Here is a 2500-nt window from a genome sequence, read left to right on the forward strand (position 1 = left end):
TCCTGATTTCTCTCCTCCAGGTGACTGTTATGTGTGTGCCTCCAACGAGCCCTATCGTAAACTGGACTACACCAAGATCAACAACCCAAACTGGAAGCCCGGTGTTACCGCTGGTACCCCGAGCGGTTCCTCTACTGCTCTTTCCACTGGGACACGGTCTGGGTCAGGGTCTGGGTCAGGTCCAGGCCCGGGAGGTCAACAGGTGGTCAGAGAGAGTAATGACTTTATAAAGCCTAAACTGGTCACGGTGATTCGCAGCGGAGTGAAGCCGAGGAAAGCGGTCAGGATTTTATTGAACAAGAAGACAGCTCATTCTTTTGACCAGGTTCTGGAGGATATCACTGAAGCTATCAAACTGGACTCTGGTGCCGTCAAGAGACTTTATACACTGGACGGGAAACAGGTAGGACAGAAAGGGGAGTATGTGTGTGTGTTTTATAACATTTTAACTGAACCTTTATTTAACGAGGCAAGTCAGTTAAGAACAAATTCTTATTTTCAATGACGGCCTAGGAACAGTGGGGTTAACTGCCTTGTTCAGGGGCAGAACGACAGATTTGTACCTTGTCAGCTCGGGGATTCGATCAAGCAACCTTTCGGTTACTAGCCCAACGCTGTAACCACTAGGCTACCTGCCGTGCTCAGTGTGTGTGTTCAATGTGTGTGACAAGAGCTGTGGAGAGACTGTATATGAAAAGAAGGTGAGAGAGAGACAGAGAGATGTATTTACCTGTGTCAGGAAGCATTAGAGAGACAGAGAGATGTATTTATCTGTGTCAGGAAGCATTAGAGAGACAGAGAGATGTATTTATCTGTGTCAGGAAGCATTAGAGAGAGAGAGAGAGACAGAGATGTATTTATCTGTGTCAGGAAGCATTAGAGAGACAGAGAGGTGTATTTATCTGTGTCAGGAAGCATTAGAGAGAGACAGAGAGACAGAGATGTATTTATCTGTGTCAGGAAGCATTAGAGAGAGAGAGACAGAGAGATGTATTTATCTGTGTCAGGAAGCATTAGAGAGAGAGACAGAGAGATGTATTTATCTGTGTCAGGAAGCATTAGAGAGAGAGAGACAGAGAGGTGTATTTATCTGTGTCAGGAAGCATTAGAGAGAGACAGAGAGACAGAGAGATGTATTTATCTGTGTCAGGAAGCATTAGAGACAGAGAGACAGAGAGATGTATTTATCTGTGTCAGGAAGCATTAGAGAGAGAGAGACAGAGAGATGTATTTATCTGTGTCAGGAAGCATTAGAGAGAGAGAGACAGAGAGATGTATTTATCTGTGTCAGGAAGCATTAGAGAGAGAGAGACAGAGAGATGTATTTATCTGTGTCAGGAAGCATTAGAGAGAGAGAGACAGAGAGATGTATTTATCTGTGTCAGGAAGCATTAGAGAGAGAGACAGAGAGGTGTATTTATCTGTGTCAGGAAGCATTAGAGAGAGACAGAGAGATGTATTTATCTGTGTCAGGAAGCATTAGAGAGAGAGAGACAGAGAGATGTATTTATCTGTGTCAGGAAGCATTAGAGACAGAGAGACAGAGAGATATATTTATCTGTGTCAGGAAGCATTAGAGAGAGACAGCGCTCTGTCTGTCTGTGTTCTGTATGTTCTAGAAGGGGACTAATGGAAGAATGCTGCTATTCTAGAACATCTTATCTCCGTGACAACACATTGGAATCAGAACCTTCATCAACCCTTCACTTTACTACTATTCAAGAGTTAGAATCAAAATGATTTTCTAACGGTTCCGTTTTGATCAGAACCATTCCGTTCCACTGTTCCGACCAGCAAAATAAAGTGTTGAACCGGTTCAACCCAAAGAGTATCATTTCTTTCTGTTCCTTATTAGAACTCTGAAATTATTTTTTATTTTTGTATTTTTTTACATTTTGCTCAACCTTAAATTACTTCACCAATGGATAGAGGAGCTTGCTATGGAACGGGTAAGCTACACTGTATATACAAAAGTATGTGGACACCCCTTCAAATTAGTTGATTTGGCTATTTTAGCCACACCCGTTGCTGACAGGAGTATAAAATCGAGCACACCGCCATGCAATCTCCATAGACAAACATTGGCAGTAGAATGGCCTTACTGAAGAGCTCAGTGACTTTCAACGTGGCACCTTCATAGGATGCCACCTGTCCGACAAGTCAGTCTGCCCTGCTAGAGTTGCCCCCCGGGCAACTGTAAGTGCTGTTATTGTGAAGTGGAAACGTCTAGGAGCAACAACAGCTCAGCTGTGAAGTGGTAGGCCACACAAGCCGTAAAAAAAAAATCACATAAAAATCGTCTGTCCTTGGTTGCAACACTCACTACCGAGTTCCAAACTGCCTCTGGAACCAGTGAAAGTAAATCTTAACGCTACAACATACAATGCCATTCTAGATGATTCTGTGCTTCCAACTTTGTGGCAACAGTTTGGGGAAGGCCCTTTTCTGTTTCAGCATGACAATGCCCCCGCGCACAAACAGAGCTCCATGCAGAAATGGT

At 43.6% G+C, this 2500-nt stretch overlaps 1 protein-coding gene across 1 annotated transcript in view; it reads left to right on the forward strand.

Annotated features, from left to right (window-relative positions):
- The window catches only part of LOC106592473 (serine/threonine-protein kinase DCLK2), a 40032-nt gene that overhangs the window by 6851 nt on the left and 30681 nt on the right, over positions 1-2500 (forward strand). Inside the window, 1 exon segment of the mRNA XM_045711584.1 lies at positions 21-403. Coding sequence (XP_045567540.1) covers positions 21-403 — 383 coding nt within the window.

The sequence above is a fragment of the Salmo salar genome, unplaced genomic scaffold (genome assembly GCF_905237065.1).
Source record: "Salmo salar unplaced genomic scaffold, Ssal_v3.1, whole genome shotgun sequence".
In the NCBI taxonomy this organism is placed as follows: Eukaryota; Metazoa; Chordata; class Actinopteri; order Salmoniformes; family Salmonidae; genus Salmo; species Salmo salar.